Here is a 19097-nt window from a genome sequence, read left to right on the forward strand (position 1 = left end):
CTGCCAGCAGGGGGTGGATAGCATTCTCCAATATTTGTTCGCTTTGGGAACAAAAATGTTCATATAGTATATATCTTTCAAATGTAATGTTCCTGAATCCCTGCGTATATTTATGCTTATTTTTGGACACAGTAGGCTATGACACACGTTTTTGTTTGTCTAGATATTGGGATTTTATGGTGAGAGTTTATTTTCTCAGTACAGTAGTGGAGGTCAAAGGGACACTGTTGGGGAGGTCAAAGAGCCAAATTTATTTTATTTTATTTTTTTGCGGCCCCGGGTCTGCGACTCTCTACGGTTAAACAAGCAAATCAACTAAATACATATACTTTGTAGTGATTAAATTTGCTACTGCTTTAAACACAAACGTCACTCTGGAGGCGTTACCCAAATACTTGACAGACGCAAACCTCAGCCAACCAACTCGTATGACGTCAATGTAGTTTTGCTTTTAACCTTCCAATCTCAGGCCGTTGTGTGTATCCTAGCTGTTAATCGTATAGACCTCGTTTTCACTTATAGTGGGAGTGAAACCTTGTTTACAATTCCTGCGTCGACACAACTACGAGCATCAAGATGTAAGAATTTGAATTACTTCTTATACTAGTAATGACTGATACATGTATATGGTTTAGTTTGATCGGATCAGAGCGCCTCAGTGTAACCCTTCTGCATTCTGCTGTTTAGCACGTTTCTCAGCTTAGTGAGGGATGATCACACTCACCTGTCCTCTGTGTGTATAAATCCGTTTCCTTTCAGGCAAGCGGCTATGGAAATATCAACAAAGTACTGTTATAAAGAATTGGAGACATATGGGTCATGCGTGGCTTCAAATCCGACGTCATGGCAGCAAAAGTGCCATGACCTAAAGACGAAGGTTTCTCAATGCACATCATCACAGTAAGTCAGTTTGACCTATGACATACAACTATATAACTTCTGGTGGTATTTACAGTGTGTATCCAACCTCTGTTTTTTTACAGTCCAGTGATACAGAAAATCCGGCAAGACTGTTCCACTGAATTTGGGAAATTTGAGCAATGCCTGAAAGAAAACCAGAACTCACCTACCTCCTGTTCGGCACACGTGACCCGCTTTCTAGGCTGTGCAGACTCTGTTGACCTCAGCAGCGTGGGTAAGACCTTCTTGGGATCAAAGATCTCAAGGTCACACATTCTGGCTTGTAACATTTTTACATCAGTGCTGAATTCCTCACCTTATTTATACATTTTATAAAAAGGAAAGAGGCTTTACGTATCATCTTTGGTTATGCTGTTTATTTGGTAAAAATGTATTTCTCTAACACACTCTTATGATCTAAATTCTAAATATTTACCACCTTTGTTAACATAGATTTCTTTTAATAGCGCTAGAGTTATACTAGTGCAGATAGTGAGTGCCAATTAAGGGAAATGCTTTACCTGTGCTGATATGGTGGTACTAGGAGGGTTAATTGTGTGCAGTAACTATGTTTAAATGATAAATATATTTAAATCTTTATATGATATTGTTCATTTATTGTAACAATTAATTTGCTAATTTGCTCTTTTACTCCCAGCATCTGAAACGAGTTCTGACTGATCATTGGATTCCACATCTTCCATCTTCAGATCAAACTTCTGGCTTCAACAGCTTATACAAGCTGAATTTGGACATGTCTACAGTACAAATATCCTATATATACTTGTGTTGTGTAAATATATATATATAAGAATTTCTATATACACACACAACCAAAGTGTTTAACATCTGTTAATCTCAATGTGACCCGTTTTAACTGAAATTAATAAAATAGCAATGCTCCAGAACTGTAAATAATAGCATTTGGGTGGGCCCATTAAGGGCGCTCATCTTAATATCATTTATACTTTCCTTTGAATAAAAACAGCAAGATTTGCAACATTTTGTGTTCTTCGGTTTTACAAAAATAGTTTTGTTTTGTTTTATGTCTGTCCCTCCTACCAATGCATTCTCCAGGTCATTGTCAAATATTAATCTGAAGTGTAATTGCTCCCACACATATTCTACTGACTATTGAGTCAATGAGCAATAGGGAGTCTGGGAAGATAGGAGGGAAAGAAAAAAAAAAAAGGCGGTTACTCACCACTAATCAGCAGGACCACTGAGACAGACAGAGGGAGGATGTTGAGTTATGAACCTTGTGACCGTTAAGCAGAACAGACATTTTCTGGTTCAATTATTAAAGGTTTGGGGTGAGTAATGGGGGAGAAACAGATTCCTTTATTTTAAGGTGTATTACTAGTTAATACCATGGGAACAATTTGTTAGACTTTCATTATTTATTTCATTAAGGACAAATAAGCCAATTTTACTTCAAAGGCAAAACTGCAGTTTGTATTGAAGATACATGAACATTGAATTCAAAGCACATCACCTTGCTGTCACTGAACAAAATAGAATATCATCTACTACCACACAAATAAATTACATTCACATTAATATCACAGTAAGAACGCCAAGTATTTGATTAGAATCAAACAATTTCTTAAGAGTACCCCAGGTTCCGGCTATTCACCGACAACTAAATAAGATAGGTATCGCTGTAGTTTCTTTTTTTTTTCTTGCTGTGCCACAGGAAAGGTCTGTTTAGATCCCTACAGCAAAATTGGCTATTTCCCACCCCCCAAAAATTGGATTCTAGTTCTATAGATCTACTTTGTGGCACACAGATATCATGCTATGGTTTAAATATTTGCTGATTATCACAGGTACAAAATGTCTACCCAACAGAATCTATCAGGATATTCAAGACGAAGGAAATTATTACAGAAAGTGATTGCAACAATTATGTGTAACGCAGTCATACTCGCATTTACATTTGGAATTCACCACCGTGGACTTTAAGTCCTAAGATTTGGGCATTGTAGATCTTTTGGTTTAAACTACTGCACTAATTTTACTGTTAATATTATAAAAGCATAAACTGAAGTGATAATCACTTAATCACCCTGTTCTAATTAAGGCTTTTCAAATGACTCTTGAGGGGTCATCTGTTTTGTTAATAATGTAAAAACAATTTATTTTTGGTCCACTTTTTTTGTTGTCAAGCCTCAAAAAGGATAAAATTTGAAATAAAAGGGAAGTTAAAGGTGTTTTCTAACCAACGCAATTTCCTGAGATGAGGCTCAGGTCACAAAAACATACACACTAACCTGAGAGCAAAACTGTAATCCACTCCATATACTCTTGTATATGTTGCAATCATCCTTAAACATTGCTTAAAAATGAATCCAGACAAAACAAAGGAGCTTTACCAATGTCCTAATATTATTTAGACCCCCAAATTTTTGTAACTAGTACAACCCCTAAATACATTTAACTTGACTGAGTCCTCGAAAGTACGTAACTTAGTCATATGTACTGATTGGTATATGCGTTGTCATGTTCTTTTTTTTTTGTTGGAGAGTGAAATTAAATATTTCTCACTGAGTATGGCATTAATACAATTGAAAAAATACAAGGCCATTATTATGAAGATTTACAGTGTCTGTCATTCCAGCATATGATTCTTATTCAGGAAAGCATGAAAGGACATTATGCTAATCAAAATAGTGCTGTTTTGCCCGATTGATTTGATGATGATGTAATCCAGTGATAAAAGTTCAGAAGTATGTTTGGCTCCAGCCTGTCTAATTGAGAATAGTCCCATCTGCAGGTTGCTTCTCTCGGGCAAAAGGTGGAACAGGAGGAGTAAAGATTGAGGTTTTTAAGTGTCAGGAAGTGAAGTAGGAGTTCTGCATGGAGTAAAGACGGTCGATGGGGTTTCCTACTCGTCCTGCCAGAAGACCACCATCTCCTGTTGCCAAGAGACAGTCCCCGAGGTGACTGAGGCTTCCATCGCTGTCCAAATCATGGAATACAGTCTCTGAGTCTGCAGCAAAAAAAAGAGACAACACTTTTGGTAGAACTGGGTTAATGTTCAGACATGTAAAGGGAAAGAGGGATTCAACAAATGTGATTTTTAAGCCTGAAAATGAGGTTAAAACTTGAGTCTTTTTTTATATATCTTACCGTAAGAGTGGATCTGCTCACTGTTTAGTTGAGGAGGTGTCAGCCCATGTCGAAATGGCTCTCCTCCATAGATGTTTGGGTCCAGGGAAAGTAGCTGCTGACGTGGCAGAGATGGATATCCTAACATGCTGTCGATGCCGTGAGTACTAGATCCATCTAGAAAGGTGAAAGTAATTTAAAATATTTTAACCTTTTAAAGGCTTTCTAAAAAATATTATTTTTATATTTCTTACCCTCACTGTCATCATTGCTTTGACGGCCTCCTCTACTGGGCCCTCTCCTGGTCCCTCCCAGTTGCTCTTGCTCCTGCTGCTGCTGCTGTTGTTGCTGCTGTCGACGAGCTATCTTTTTCATCTGAGATAGAAAAGTGGATGCTGTGAGAATCCTCTGAGGATATTAACAATTAGTGACTGAACATGTCTTCAGGAAAGAGATAAACGTCTCACCTTAGCTCTCTGGTTTTGAAACCAAACCTGCACAACCCGCACTGTCAGGCCGGTCTCAGCAGCCAGGGTCTCCCTCACCTACAGGTTAGGGTTTTTCATTGCTTTTAGGATGTAAACTTGATAAATAGCTTTATCAGACAACCAGGAAAAAACAATGAACTCCGAAAGTAAAGTCAAGGTCTGTTTTGGCATCCATTTTCACTGATAATGAAGGGGATCCACCCACCTTTCGGCATGGCTTGGCTGATACTTCAAAGGAGGCCTTGAAAGCTCGCCGTTGCTGCGTAGTCAATATGGTGCGTGGTCGTTTTGAACGCTTGTGCTCTTTTCCTTCATCACCACCTTTCCCACTGCCAGAGCCTCCCCCACCATCTTCATCCTCACTTTTTACTGAGTATGATAAGGAGTTTACACAGCTCAAAGTCAGGCTCCAATGTAGTGTGCCATGTAGCTATGCAGAAAATCACAAATCACTGCAAAAATGATCCAGAAATAAGTAAATATTTCTCAGATTAAGTGTATTTACCCTTAATTTGAGTAGGTAAATAAGATGATTTGCCAATGGAATCAATATTTTAACTCTTAAAATAATAATAATTTTTTTTCTTATTTTAAATTTAAACTGTCTTGTTCCTCTGGCAAAGTGTCTCACTTATATTTTGAATTCAAGAAAAATGCACTTATTTTAAGAAGAAAATACTTATTTAGATTTACATTTTTTGTACTGTAGTAGTTCATTTCATTAATATTGCTTTTACAATTATCTGTATTGCTGACATGTCAGAAGCCTTAAAGTTTTATTCATAAATCTAGATGCCAACTTGATAAAATTTGATTGTTGAAATGTTAACAGCTGTAATCAAACATGGAAGGGCAATTATGAGAATTTATTAAGAAAATTTGTCAGATGTGGTACAAATTAAATAGTATTGCATCAAACACTACACCTGATTCAGTTGGAGCAGGACTAATTGCAGCAAGCATTTCCCTCTCCTTTTCATAGTCCATGCGGCAGAGCAGCTGGCCTTCTTTCAACACAAACTCATCACCTCTCTGCAGTCGGCGTTCACACTCACAGCAGCTGAAGCAGCCCAGGTGGTATACCTGGCCTAGCACACGCATTATCAGCTCAGAGCGTCCAATGACCTGCAGGCAGGCACTGCACTTCCTGACAAAGAGCCTGAAAATACAAAGAAGTATAGACACATGCACTTGTGTATTCATTTATTTATGTCTTAAAGCAGAAAAAGAATTAAAGCAATTAAACATGAAGATGTAAACAAGGGGCTAAGATAAATTTACCCTCAGCAGCAATAAAAATGTTCAAGAGTGAAGTCTTTTAATTAAAGACTGCCTCAGCATTACCCAATTCACAGAGCAACAAGGTGAACATCTGTTAAGATGAGTAACAGTTGTTTTCAAAGGGAAGAGTTTTGTTTTCTCCCTACTGGCAGTAGGTGGCAGTAGTTAGTTGATAATGGGCTGCATTTTCCAGCATAATAATTTTCGTAACAGACTTGGCAAATTTAAACAAACCATAATCTTAAAAATACATATGACTCTGCATATTGTGCTTAAAATAGTCTTTGTTCGATTAATTTTCTTTCCTGATTACTACTTGCTTTCTTTAGTCTTCTTATTTCTTGCCCTCTGTGATTTTCTAACCTTTCAATTGCTCTCATGCTCTACAATCACTTTCAGTGCCTATTTACATTCACAGGGCCAAGTCTCTGACTTCAAATTCCTCCCAAATCCCTGTTCTTGCACTAGGTTTCCTCCCCCTCCCTCAGCCTTTTCTGCCAGGATTCCCAGTTTTCCCTCATGCCCTCCAAACCTGCCTCCCCAGTTCACTGAAACTAATAAAGACGGGATTAATTAGATTGTTGTTTAAACAGTGAGATGGCCAGACAGACGCTGTAAACTCATAACCAGGGATTGGTGATAGCATGGGGTTAATCTCTCTCCTCTCACTTATGCACACAAAACACACACAAAACACACACACTCAGGTACTTGTCCACATATTGAACACATGGTATTAACATTAAAGCATGCAACAACTCCCTTACTCATCTAGGTATATGCAATACCAATTGTCACATTGGAGGGATGAAATAAACACCAAGAAAAAGGTTTTAATCCACAAGAAAACCAGTAGAGTTTTCAAAAGAATAGGAGCAATAGAAGAGCACTAAAATCAATCAAGAATTGTGGGTACAGAAATAGCATCACAACAAAACACAAATCTTGTTAAGAAGTGAGAGATTGAAAAGTTATGCAAGTGAGTGATGATAAGATGAAGGCTGAGGTATTGACCCTCCCAGACTGAGAGAGGGCAAGGTGCTGTTGCCCTTACACTGGAGAGCAAGTGTGGAGCCAGGTCTGCACATTAGAGCTTCTAATCTGTGATTCTGTCCCAAACGCAGCTGCTGCAGCTAATCTTTCTCAATCCATCTGTCAAACGGTCTCCTCAAATTCCCCAATTTACAGTGTCCCCTACTTGATAAATAAAAATAAGTAGTATGCATATTATCAACCCTAAAGCTCAATGACCAAAATACTCTTTTTTTATTTTTTTACTGTTCTTAAACATTCTTTTCTACCGTAATTCATTCCAGATATATGATTGATCTGAAAAAGTGCAAACATTTTTTAATGAGTGGTATCTGAAGTATATATATGCACAAAGAAGACCTTTGCACAGCTTCGCTCTCCATCTGAACAGACACTTCAGTGTCTTAAATAGTTGCTTTCACCACGAACAATGCTCAACAGAACAGAATTATCAAGACTGCTTGACTTAATACGGGTGATGTGTGCGGTTAAGTCTCACACTCCCTAATCAATGTGTACACAGCACGGTAGGAATTTACTCAACATGGCAAATGACGGCAACTTGGGGTAACTGCCGCAGCGGGGGGTCTGTAAGTAGATCAGTTTAATCCCTCTAATAGAAGTATCAGTCACACATGGTCATGTTTGGAGGACAGCTAACTAAAATCACAGTTAAAATAACAGAGGGCAACCATGTACCTGAGGTTGTCCATATTCTTACAAACATTTTTGACATTTCTGAGTGTTTGTGTTCTACATATCTAGTGTCTGATATAATAATTAATAAGATGTTAGTTTGTACAACACTGTCCAAAAAATTACTTTCAGTGCATAAATTCAATGGCAAAGAAAGGGGATATACGGGCACACCAGCCAAGGGTTTGTTTTGTACGAGATCAAAAAAAAAAAACTTTCATGTGTAGTGGCATGGATTTTTGAGGCAATATAGGGTTAGAAGGTTAGAGCTCAGAAATTAAAAGATCAAATTCAGAAAGACACAGAGACATACTGCATTCGTAGAGTTCTGGTATAATCACATTTTTCCTCTTTGTATTTCTGTAGATCCCGTGCATACAACCAGAATCTTTGCCATCTCCCTAAGCTGTGTCATGTGGCATTGTTTAGCTTGTGAGCTCTGACAAGTTTAACACTGTCTGGACTGAAATAAGAGCATTTCATAAATATGTATGCATCTCAGAGCTGTTACAGTTTAGTTCATCCCCATGTTGTCATGATTAATATTTATACAGGTATTTGTTTGGTTACACTGGCTCTGAATTATGCTTGGTTTGGGTTCAGAGGAACTTAAATACCTTGAAAAGAAAGACTGTCATTCATTTTAACCCCCTTGACTGTTGTTTACTCCCAGCATATGATATGCTCAGGCCCTGATGTACCATATTTTGTTTCTTACTAACTTATTGATAGCAACATGTGACACATAAATGGCGCTCCCTGAAAATTAACAAAGGATAGAGGAGATACAGGAAAAAAGAACAAATCATATGCATCAATCTTACTTTTAAGTTGTATTTTGTTTTTCATTTCTTAGGTGTGTGTGTGTGTGTGTGTATAGCGTTTCTTACAAGCGTGTGTGTGTGTGTAGATGTGTGGGTGTGGTTGTGTGTGTGTGTGTACACATAAGCGAGCACACTTTTGGCGGATATTGCTCTGTGGAGCAAAATGGCTCAGAGCCAGGGTTCAGTAATCACATCATCTCCTTTTATTAAATCTCCCTGCGCTGCTTCTGTGTTATTAAAATCTCCCAGCATTCCCCACGATACTTGCTACCCTGCCACCACGCACTCATATACAGTTTTGTGTGTGTGCATAGCTATATATCCATATCAATATTTCTATATGTATATTTCCACTATCTAGCTTACTCATTCATATATATATAGATATATATATATATCTATATATATATATCTATATATATATAGATATATATATATAGATATATATATATATATATATATATCTATATATATATATATAGATAGATAGATAGATAGATAGATAGATAGATAGNATAGATAGATAGATAGATAGATAGATAGATAGATAGATAGATAGATAGATAGATAGATAGATAGATAATAAATAAATAATAATATTAAATAAATAATAAAGGTTTTAATAAAGGAGAGAGTTCTCTGCATATGAGAGTAAACATCAATATAAAAGAGGCTGCCATTTGTCCAACACCGCAGAATAGTTGTTTTCAAGTCCCATTAACTTGTATTATTTTAAGAAGAAAAAAAATACCGGTGCATAAAGAAACATTATTCCTTCTTGAAATATTAAAAAAAGTAACCAAAAACTTGTATGACATACATAGTCTGCATGGTATGTGTTTGTGTCTTTGATCAAGAATGAATGCTATGTGTCAGGATGTAGATGTGTGTTTGTGAGTGTGAGTGATAGGGTGTGTGTTAGTTTAGATAAAACAGTTAATCCCCAGGCCACCAGAACGCAATATCCTGTCTGCCCGTTTCTCATTTCCTGTCTGACTCTGGCGGAGCGGGAAGCAGCAGGGAGGGGCTGATGGGGGACAGTGGGGTCCGTTACCTCAGAAACAGAAGATACAGCAGGCTGGTTAGAGAAAAGTCTATGCCAATCTCTCTATCTCTCTCTCTCTCTGATGCAACCCCCTATTCTCACTCTTTTTCCTTCTCTCTCTCTGCCTTTATTATCTCAGATTTAATAAAGCTGAAGCGAGCAGCTTGTTCTGCCATGAAACATTTATTAGCTGTCTGTTATAAAATTGTTGTGGGGGAGGAAAGATGATGGGGTCTCATCTCACATTATGCAAAAACAGTGGCAATATCAAATGCATGACCCCTCCCACAGACATATACACACACAAACACTAAGAAAAACAGTTAAAAATCAACCCATTAGTATGACTTTTCTCTCTAAACCACAAATATATCCTCTTTTCTTTGTTTATCCCATTTGAACCCAGTTCCAAACAATTGATTTGCTGTTTTTACCATTGGATCAGACTTGATTTGTCAACGGCACTTCATCAGAAGAAGACAAAAAAGCACTAAACTTCCTGATTCCCAATTTCCCCTTTCTCTGGTTAAAGTCAAATCTTTATTTAACTGCTATTTTTGTTAAGATAAGTGCTTGAATATTAGAATATGGATAAATGTAATATTTGGATTTCTTCACTGGAATAGATATAAAAAAATACTTTTTTAGGAAGAGGAAGTAAAAATGTGTTTTGTTTTTTTTGTTTTTTTTCCTTTCGCAGTAGCATTATCTCACACTGCAAATTTTTCACAAATCTGCCTAAAATTTGAATGCAATGCAGGGAGAATTTAATGAAATTAATTTCCACAAAATTACAAGTGAAATAAAGATTGCTACCAGGCTGTTGATCCTTTGTATTATCTGCTTTTTAGTATTGGACAGCCCTGTCTTTTATTTATCCTTGCACATTCTTTCACAGTAACCCTGACCCTCACCAAGGATCCTGCTCTTTTCCAACAATTTCTTCTAAAGGTTTTAGTTTTATTTATTTATGTCTAGACGCTGACATGGCCATAAAAAGGTTGATTCTGTTTCACATTTCTGTATTAATTAGTATGCATGTGTTGAACTATTGAACAACACAACAACAATATTTTAGTTACGTGGCTGGATATATTCCATACAGCAGTGCAAGATTAACAAGGATTCCCAAGCCTTCAGTATAGAAACATGCCCACAGCATTACAGCTGCTCCACAGGATGCAGTTCCAGTTAAATTCCCAGTAGAGACGTGGAGCAAACTTTACATGTTAATGTTTATTATTAGCAGGACAAAGAATGGCTTTCTCCTGGCATGCAATTCAAAAGGCTCCTCCCATGTTGTTAGTGTTCAACACTTGTTATGGAGACTTGGAGACCCCCAAGATGTCAGTAATGTGTTAGCTATAGTTTCCTTATATGAATCTTTTGTTCTTTTTTACAACTTTTAAATTCTTCTAACTGTGCTTGGTGGAAAAATGTATGTGCTTTTCCAGCAATGTGGGGACTGTTCTGACAAAAATAGAACAAGCAATTACTTAGAAAAAGGGAAATAAAGGTAATTAATTAGGTAACTTTTTCTACATATAGTGTTTTTGTTGTAAAGTTGATTTTACTCACTAAGAAGAGTAGATTTAACAAACTCAAGTAAATGTCACTAATACTTTTTTCTTATCAACAAAAGATGCACTTTTGTTTTGCTGGTAAATTTTACACAGAGACGCAAAGAAACACAACAATGCACACACAATGAGAATTTAGAGAAGCCAATTAACCTAACCTTTTGTAATGTGGGAGGAAGCTGGAGTACCCGCAGAGAATTGACACGAGAAGAACATGCAGACGCTATGCAGAAAGACTGGGATAGATTTACAAATTAATTCTAAGCCACACATTAAATTAATTTAACTTAAATGGCAATTTGCAGTAATTTTTACATAAGAACTAAGGCACTCCCTTTTTTCAGTTTTCCCAGAACTGGATGTCAGTATCATCCTATGCTTATAGCCCAAGGAAACAGGCAAGGTAGGGGTTACCAATAAGATGTCTCCAAATACTTTGGTAAGCTTTGAAAGTGTTTCCAATCAATTCCACAGTAAACATGTATTTTAATGGGATTTTTAGAGGTACTGACAAATATGTCAACTCTATTTTTACCAATTATTACATTTGATTTTTTTTTATCCAAATGAATAAGGGTTCACAAAGGTTGGATATTTTAATACATGTCTGTAAATGTTTGTTACGACACAAAGAAGATACATGTTTTAAGGCTTTTTAGCAGAGGTCTTGAAAATGCTTTTTCAGTGCATACACAGTATGGTATTTCTCACACGATAAAATCAGCCACGATTTACCCAATTCATGCAGAATAACAGCTTAAAGGTATATATTTACATTCCATAAGAAACAAATGTACTTGATTTTTAAATTGATTTTGCTTCAGTACACTAAGAAATAGAAGATCTCACAAGTTTGAAGAAAGTAGATGGTTCATTAATTAGAACACAAGCATTTGTATTTTCTAACAAAATTCACACTAAGACTGCTTTTAACATTTTTTTTTTTTTATAATTCATGATCATTGGCTACCTAAAAGATCAAATATATAGATAGATTTTTTTTTTATTCTAGAGTTTGTTTTTTGTTATTTTCAAATATGTTTTTTGTTTAAGAATTATATGGAGGTTGATAGAAAAACCTCTGTGATCATTTTGACATGTTACATAATTCTCTGTTAGTATTTCTCAGCAGCTCACAGTCAGATCTGTCATCAGGACAGCCAGAGACTTCAACAATTAGCACAGAACCCAATCAGTCTCACCGCAATTCCTTCTCATTCCCCTCCTGAGACACGAGGCAGTAGTATGGTGCGGGTGGCGGGGCGATTAAGAGAAAACAAGGGATAAATGGGGAGATAAACTGTTTGGTGTCATCACTGCTATCAATCTCAACAAGAAGGAAATGAGGTTTGGTATACAGAAATATTATTACAAAGGAGACAGTGATGGATGAGGTAATGGATGAAGAGACAGGGAGAGGAATGGCTCATAGGGTGGAGGTTTGGAACGGAGAAATAATGCATTTGCTGTCACTGGATTCAGATTCAGAGGTTCATGGAAAAAAAAACGCAATCAGCAGGATGTTGTTCACAGAAGTGTTATGATTAATATTAACATATTTTTAATTACAAACAAAACTAAAGATTTCAAACTTCTCTGTGAGTGATTGCAGCAATCAAACCACCTTGTGTTGCTATAAACACAAGCCATATCCAACATCCTCATTGGTAACCGGTTCCTGACTTGAATTAAGCTGACTTTATGGTTTTACAGAAGTTTTTATTTAGGTTCTCCTTAACCAAAAAACAAACTGTCTGGACCCTGAGCTGAAAACATCTCTAATAGTCTGAAAATTAAGCCTTTCAATTAAAATGCAGTAAAAAACAGAACATTTGGATGGAAAGATTACTGCTAGAGGTTACAGTTAGAGTTCTCTGCTTTAAATCACCGCGTTTCTTTATTTCACTTTATAATTTCATCTATTTAAAATAAATTGTAAATGTCATGTAAAAATATGTTTTAAAAATGACACAATTCATTTGAAAGCAATTCCTTACAGTTTACAATACAGATATTTGTACTGTAAAAATTTACAATAAACTATTTTATTTATTTTTCCCTTAATTCTATAAAACACTGAAAAATTGGGAACTGGATATTTGTTTCTTCTTTTTTGCTGTCATTGATATTATTGTCCTTAAATCTGAAGCTTCAGAGAGACACCTTTAATAGAATAGAATTCAACATAAAATAAGATTCTATTTTAATAATAATAATTTTTTTTAGCATTTCAAGCTGATGATACATTTTATTTTATAACATTTTAAAAAATTACTAGAATGCCAAGCTTTTACATTCACTTGAGCTTTTAAGCAACTTTCCTGAAATATTTAGAAAAGCAGTTCTTCAAAATATTAAAGATGCAAATACCGAATTAGCTTTTTTCCTTCTAGGCAGTTTGGATTAGATGAACTGTGGAAAATTGGCTCATATTTTAATATTGATTTTCTTCCTCATTTGAAATGTTGCTTCAAATTTCATCCCAAATCCGTAATTCTAAATCATTTCTACCCCCTTTTTTATTCTATATGCACGTTATTTATTTAGTCAGTTCTACATAAAATAACCAGAAGTAAAAAGACGATAAAGGAAGCAGTATGTGAGGGCATTCTTAATAGGGGACAGTAATCTGTGAAGATTTAGAGGTCTTTTTGTCTGTATGCACAGCAGGGGCAGAGATAGAAGGGGGCCATGGGTGGCCGTGTTCCCCTAGTAAAATACCTCCCTATCTCCAGAACAAGTAGTTCCCCTCTTAAACACAGGGTCGCAGCAATGATACTTTCAGGTGGAATGTACAACGGCTTTGATCTTTTTAGTTGATATAATATTAACCATATACTAACAAAAAGTTACAACAATTAATTGATTATTCAAATCAATATACTAATGTTAAATAACGTAAAAACTGAACTCGTGCTCTTTTTAGAGCTAGGTTTGGTGCTTTCTGTAGTCTGCATTGATCTAGGAGTCTCTTTTAAAGTTAGAGATATAGAACCACACCTGTTCAGGGTGTACCCCACCTCTCGCCCGTAGACATGGATGGAGTTAGGCACCAGCACCCCTTGTGACCCCGCTTGGGATAAGCGTGACAGAAAACGGATGGATGATGGATGGATATAGAACCATTGCTAAATCCATTTAGATATAATAAAGAACCATAACTGACTTAGACCACATTAATGTGTAAATATTTGTATAGATTTATTGACAATGGCTTTAAGAAAATCTAGTCTTTCGTTGTTGATTTATTTGGAAAATATGGATGTTTTGCTTTTTCAATTTTCTATTGGTACTATTTGATTATTGTAGACTGACCCTAAACTGATTTTGGCTCCTGACAGTTTTCAACCGCCCCTCAGTGCACACTGGCCCCTGCCTGGCCACCGCTATGAAATTTTTCTGGCTCCACTCCTGGTGCACAGTCATGCAATCGAGACAACATATAATAGAAAATATAAGCAGCAGATGTTCAAAGGTTTGCAAGAAGCTGACCTAATATGAATAAGCGTCACTCTAAGATACTTTGATTATTTCTCCTAATGTTAGTCCGAGGATGCAAATATGACTTGTAAGTTGGCAACCACATCAGCTAGAGGATCAGGTCTCAGGTAAAAAACTGAAAGAAAAATAAACTTTTGCTCATGTGTAAATTCCTAAGAAATTCTTATGCACATTCCAAATTCCTGCACATGCTTAGCTGTTAAAATGAGCACACCTGCTTTAGATGGGGGAGTGTGTAGTGTATGGTGCCGATGGACAGTCTGCAGGGAAAACAAGGAGGCATTGTTGTTGATCTCTTGAAGGTCAAAGATATTACTGCGTGCCAAGCCTGGCACAAACTCACACAACCATGCATATGCATAGACAACTGGAACAATATCAAAACAATTAAGTGCATATTAATGATATGGATCATTACAAAAGGAAATCTAATCATCCTTTTCATTACATCTTTCATAATTATGACATTTTTTCCTACTATTTTCCCTCTCATTCTTCCAGATGAACGTCACACAATGGGGCTTTGATTTTCTTCTTTCTCACCCTCCCTCCTCCAGATGCCAGGTACAGTGGGAGAGTCTATACTGCTGGATACTGTCTGACACATTTCAAAACAATGATAACAAGCTACAGGCTTTCCTTTGAGCAGTCCATTCCAGACTCTGGCACATATATTGACTAGCCTGGACCAAAAAACAGAAAGAAACCCCATTATGACCACAAATTTGTAGCATATGGTAAATCATCACACAATAAGCACGTACTGTCCCTTTGACCAGCTGCTGTTTCTTTTTCTTTAATATTATATACTATGGTATTAAAAACAATAATAGTAACTGTGCTTCATTCAAAGGGGTAGTTATATGTTGTCAATGCAAATAAGATTGTGAATAACAATGAGATGAACATTGTATGAATTTAATAGAAGGTAGATTTGTATAGGCACATTCTAAGACACAAAGAGGTAGCTATTTTACTTGAAGAGATGATAGCAAATTTTTTTTATTTGAGATCTCCAAAGACAAATATGTTGTTTTTTATTTTATCTTCCATAGCACCTAATCTTTAACCTCAGACTGGAAAAGTTTGATCATGTTCCAAAACGTTCAGTCTCGTATATAGCCTGCACACACAAGTATCACTTTTGATTTTAATGAATTGCAAAATTCTTTAATAGCTTATTGATTGAGGGCCTAGAGTGACTTACTTATGGGATTTTACTTTTTTTTTTTAAACCTTGTGTGAGTGTTTAGGTTTTTACTGTTCATAAAATTATGTTATAAATAATATGTTTTACTGAGGATAAAAATTCAGACTTTCTTTTTTTTTTATTGATTGAGACAACAACCTAACCACTTTGGTTAGTGTAACATTTTATATTGGTCTTTCCTTCTCCTATACAGCCTGTTCAGCTGCGTAGACGTTAGAACTTTGCACTGACTGATTCTGCAGCCTTTATTAAACCCTCCCTACGACCTAACCTCAAATCTCACCATGATGTTAATCAGAAGCAGCTCTTTATGAATGATGGTATGTCTCATCTGCACCAGATTTAAACAGAAACAACATAGATTAGACAAAAATAAGTCTATGTTTAGAAGTTATATATATATATATATATATATATAAATGATTGAAAAAGTATTATTTTATGAAATGCCTGGGCTTTTGTATTGATTCGTTTTTCTCTTAATATGTTAGTAAATATTTCTTACTTTTCATAGTCATGCTTGCAGTACAGCAGACGGTCCCTGCAGTAACAGGTCCCGGTAAGTGCGCTCAGACAGACGGCGCACTTCACGCAGGTCTCGTGCCAGGAGCGCTCGTTCACGCGCAGGAGGAAGCGGTCTGCGATGGGAGACTCGCAGCCCGCGCAAAGTTCTCCACCGCCTCTGAAATCTGGACCTGGTTAAAGCATATCACAGCCACAGTTACAGAGAGAAGGCCAAAACAAGTTCTATTATATAAATAAATTAATTAAAAGATGCTTAAGCCTATCATCTGGCGCAAGCCAACTGTTGTTTCTTCAGACAAGAAAAAAAAGGAAAACCCCTTTTGATATTTCAAAGGCAAATAGGTTACAGTTTTTAAATATATATCTTATTTAAAACGTTCAGTTGAGTAACCCAGACCTAAAGGTAACATAACAGGTAACATAACAGACCTTTGTAACGGGTACTGACGGTACTTATTTCACCTCATACAATTTTTATTAAATATTTGTATTTTTTTTCCTGAGGAAATTAGTAGACTTTTTATGTAAAATTCAACAGGTCAATTTAGATTAAATAATTTTTACGTTTATTTATTATTTGTTTACCTTACCTGCAGGTGGGGATTTATCTATTCTATTTTACATGATTAGAATTTTTCTTCCATAGAACTTTTGAAATATTTCAATTTAGATAATCGTGCGTTGAAAAAGAGGCTAGTGTTGATAAAATCCCTTTTTCCAAAAAAAAAAAAAAAAAAAAAAAAAAAAAAAAAAAAGAATAAAATAGCTGACCATAAGGCGTGGAGGACGGAGGCTGTTGCAGGCAGGACTGTTGGTTTTCCTCAGTTTTCATTCCTTCTCTCCTTCCCTCAGTGTGATCGCTAGAGAGAAAATAAACCATGTAATTACGCATTCAGATGCTTAAAGTAAAGCAGGAGAACATGTGAGCCAAAGCTGGAAAAAAATTAGATTCATTCCATATATTTTCTATTGTCTGTTGATGTATAGATAATAAACATTAGATGGAATCAGCAAACACATGTTGGTCTTTGTTATCGCCTTTAAATGCAGAAGCAAAGTTAATGATAAAAAAGTGAAACAAAAGCAGCAACTAAAACAAAATATTGTAATCATTTGTTAGAAAAAATGTGAGTCAAACCAAAACATCAGGTGATAACTTTGTTTCAAACTACACTAAGGTAAGTATCCACCTTAGACTCCTATTTTAAGCTGGATACTCCTGAATTGTCTAAGCAACTTTTAAAATTGGCCACACTTTAGATTTAATATTAATAACAATAAAAAAAAGTATTTAAAAAAGTGTTACAAATTAAACGATTTCCTTTCCCGTCTTTATATTGTCTAAGGATGTAAACGAAAATCGCAGGCCTGTGCGCATTTCTATCAAACATTTTAAATTATGTTAAAACATCATAGAGTTTATAAATGACTACAAATGCGGTATATTTTAAAAATTATATTCTACTACACTGATATTTTTTGAAAAACACAAATTAAACAAAAGCTTCCCGAGAAATGTAAAAACTAAATAAATAACATGGATATTTCTCTGTTTAATTTGGATTTTAAACCATAGTCAGAATTAAAATAAATGGATAAAAATGGTGTGAAATTCATCGCATGGTAAAATGAATAAACATAGATTAAGTTCTATGTGTAATTTCCAACAATTTGAGATGTTACAATTCTTAGAGATAAGCGATTATTTCACTAATGCGTTTTTTCTTTAACCAGAACCGGAGACAGAATGAAAAAAGATAGAGTGCGATTTAGATTATTGTCAAACAAAGTAATCAAAACCAAAAAATACATTATGTAAATGCAGTTAATCTGATTTGGGATTTTTCCTGTGACGCTTCAGCTAATTGATGCAATGAGTTCCATGCAGCAGTTAGTCTGAAATGTTAACCATTAAGAATTCAGAATTTAAAACAGAGTTCAAAGTAATAAAATAAAAATAATAATATATAAATATAAATATTGTATAAATATAAATAATAACTTAAAAACTGGAATTGATTATTATTGCTATCAGGAAAAACAAACAAAGAAAAAGACAACAACAACCAAACAACTTCTGTTATCTGGCTGCATAAAATAATTATTGTCAAAATTAAAGATTTGCAATACATTAATGATATAAAACATTTCTACTCCTCATCCCCTCCCATTCTAAATATTATGGAATAATTTACTAAAATAAAAAAAAGATCATAGTCATTAATACATGTACATTGTTAGAGAAAAACATCCCACAGAGTGTTTACTTTTGAATAAGAAGCAGTCAAGTATAACTTTTGCACATGACCGCGTTGCTCTGACAACCTGTTCATGAGTTTCAGAGTCTTACCTTGAGGTGAAACACACTCCTCCTGAGATCTCGGTCGGCAACATTTAAATCCAGCGAAACTTCCAGCTCTTATGTGACTGAACACAAGCGATCATATGGGTCAACCACATGAGCTACCGCACAGTTTGCCTATGGAAGAAATTCCAACAGCATGATGCCTCAAAATATGGTCTATTGTGTCTCCTGGTTTCTCCGACAGCCGTGTGCGCGCTCTGGGTTGTTTTGTGCGTAAAAAGGAGGCAGAGGGAGGAGATGGACAGAAACGGAGGGAGGGAGAAGGTGCGGAAGATGATGAGAGGAAAGGAGCAGCAATACTCATCTATTGATAACTCAGGTGAGGAGAATCTCTTAAATCTTTGTTTAGGGTTAGATAGATCACTTACTAAAGCAACATTTTACTGACTTATTTATATCCATTACAGGCCAAATAACTCTTGCGTTGCTTTTATTCTACATAATACTCTTGATTTTGGGGTGAATGTCTGATGCAGGAGAGAAACATAAGAATTTGCACCCGGTAATAGAAAAATATACACAAATAAATCTGATTTTCT

General features: G+C 35.7%; 2 protein-coding genes across 2 annotated transcripts; one reads left to right on the forward strand and one right to left on the reverse strand.

The window, feature by feature from the left end:
* Positions 1-429: 429 nt before the first annotated feature.
* On the forward strand, positions 430-1826 carry chchd5 (coiled-coil-helix-coiled-coil-helix domain containing 5). Its single transcript, XM_015388468.1, has 4 exons — positions 430-578; positions 760-900; positions 984-1135; positions 1559-1826. Coding segments are annotated over exons 1-4 (318 nt in total). The 5' UTR covers positions 430-576; the 3' UTR covers positions 1582-1826.
* A 182-nt stretch (positions 1827-2008) lies between these two features.
* LOC107093420 (LIM homeobox transcription factor 1-alpha-like) lies at positions 2009-18765 on the reverse strand. The gene is made up of 9 exons (XM_015388467.1): positions 18544-18765; positions 16965-17053; positions 16174-16363; positions 5426-5658; positions 4705-4868; positions 4479-4556; positions 4266-4386; positions 4033-4188; positions 2009-3892 (listed from the first exon to the last, which is right to left on the reverse strand). Exons 1-9 carry the CDS (start codon positions 18585-18587, stop codon positions 3735-3737), a joined length of 1233 nt encoding a protein of 410 aa, XP_015243953.1. The 5' UTR covers positions 18588-18765; the 3' UTR covers positions 2009-3734.
* Between the last annotated feature and the right edge of the window lie 332 nt (positions 18766-19097).

This window comes from Cyprinodon variegatus, unplaced genomic scaffold, assembly GCF_000732505.1.
Source record: "Cyprinodon variegatus isolate N-32 unplaced genomic scaffold, C_variegatus-1.0 Scaffold423, whole genome shotgun sequence".
Taxonomy (NCBI): Eukaryota; Metazoa; Chordata; class Actinopteri; order Cyprinodontiformes; family Cyprinodontidae; genus Cyprinodon; species Cyprinodon variegatus.